Genomic DNA, 1871 nt, shown 5'->3' on the forward strand with positions numbered 1-1871 from the left:
TGCTGCAGGCTACCTAGGACTGAGAACCAAGACAGCAGTGAGTGGCTATTCTCCTGAGAGGCTGTTAATCCTGCCAGTGAGGGGATGGGTCCTTATCTCACCGAGGGGTAGATGGGATATGGCAAGAGTGATCTGTGCTATGGGTGCTGTGCCCAGTGTCTGCAGGAAAGCAGGACAGAGCTCTGTAGCTTCTGGCATACTGTCATGGTCTGTTAAAGCACTGTCTCTTCCTGGCAAATCTCAGCTGCATCTGAACCTGGATTTCCCATGTACTCTCACCTTCTCTCTCCTTTCTCCCTCACATGACCTGGCTGGCCACAGGACATGGAGATCCGGTCCAACGCTGCTGCTTACTTGCCCCAGATCACCCAGCTCCTCAACAATGTTCCCCGCCAGATGCTGCTTCTGCTGAAGACCAACGACTTGTTAAGGGGGATTGAGTCAGCCCTGCACACACGGGCCAGTGCCAGCTCCTTTCTCAACATGTCTCGCTGCTGCATCAGAGCTGTTTCCACGTGAGTCTCTTACCCAGGCATCAGAGGCCAGACAGGGAGCAGCAGGAGCTGCAGGACAGACCCTGAGATGGTGGTCAGATCCAATCAAAAGTCCACATGATAAGGCAGAATCCTGATGATGGGGCAGGTCTAAGAACAAATCAGAAAGTCAATCCATAGATTGATGGATCTAGTGGTTGTCAAGCAAGTCCATGGTGACAAGACAGGGCTGAGGTCAAGCAAAGAGGTCAACATATGAGTTGAGGTCCAGGCCATGGGCCTTCACAGCAGGGCATAAGCTGAGGGCCATTATTCTTCCAGTGTAGCTCAGGTAGGAACTGAAGGTGCAGGTCTGAGATTAACTGAAGTTCCTGGGCCTATGAGCAGAGGGTTGGGGGTTATTCCAGGCTAGTCAGGGCCATTAAGGCTTGTTAGGGCCCCACTCAGGGAGCCTGACAAGGCTCTGACTTAAACTCTTGACCTATTACTGTTAGCTCTGAATCTCTTCCCCTCACTGTGGTCCTACCCCTGCTCAGTTACATGTCTCAGCCTCTGTCTGTGCTGTTCTTACATACATCAGCCTCTCCAGAGGACAAACATGTCACCCTGGGGCTGGACACAGGGATAGAGTTGGAAGCCTTAGGTTAAGGGTTTAGGATCTTACCCCCCAGAGGAGGGGAAGGGGCTTCTTGCCCATTACAGGCATTACCACTGGCCAGTATTTGTGAGTAGCATAGATCTGAAAATTCACTGCAGCCTGATTGAGAGGATTGGGCTGACTGAAGATCAGACTGATGTTTAAAAGCCAGAAACAGGAGTTGTGCAAGTAATTTCCTTCTGTGAATCTTATGAATCAATGCACTTCTGTCTCAGATTGTTCCTCTTTGTAGATGAAATAACAGTTATTTCTTGGGCTGATGAGGGACCTATGAATCCCAATTAGCCCCTGCTAAAAAAGGTGGAAAAATACTTTTCCTGGAATCTGTGTGTCAGGATTCCTAGACTCTTAAAAGTGTGCTACCAGGAAAAGCAATAGGAGTATGCACCTGTCTCTGTGAGCTGAGGTGAAGCTGGGCATAGAAGCAGAGGAATGCTATAACTCAGGATCACTACACACAATGGGAAGATAGCTGAGTTCTCAAGAGAGCAGTCTGTCTCTTCTGCCAGATTCATTCTAAGAAAGGTGGTCCCCAGCTCCTCAGAAGCACAGCTTAAATCCTTGCTTCCTGGAGGAAATCCCTGCTTTCTGCGCATTCTCCAGATGGGGGATATTGCCCACATCTGGGGAGGGTCAGTTCTGCAGAAGATGCAGGACAGGCCTCCTTCCTCCTGGGCTGTTTCCTGCTGGATCTAATGCAGCTGTTTCTCTCATTTTAG

At 49.9% G+C, this 1871-nt stretch overlaps 1 protein-coding gene across 13 annotated transcripts in view; it reads left to right on the plus strand.

The window, feature by feature from the left end:
* ADCK1 (aarF domain containing kinase 1) overlaps nucleotides 1-1871 on the plus strand; it is a 106886-nt gene that overhangs the window by 69870 nt on the left and 35145 nt on the right. For all 13 annotated transcript variants that reach the window (XM_085580592.1, XM_085580596.1, XM_021542837.3 and 10 more), the window contains one exon: nucleotides 322-515. In XM_085580592.1, the coding sequence (XP_085436718.1) occupies nucleotides 322-515 (194 nt within the window). The remainder of the gene's footprint in view (nucleotides 1-321; nucleotides 516-1871) is intronic.

This window comes from Lonchura striata, chromosome 5, assembly GCF_050655825.1.
Source record: "Lonchura striata isolate lonStrDom1 chromosome 5, ASM5065582v1, whole genome shotgun sequence".
Classification (NCBI taxonomy): domain Eukaryota; kingdom Metazoa; phylum Chordata; class Aves; order Passeriformes; family Estrildidae; genus Lonchura; species Lonchura striata.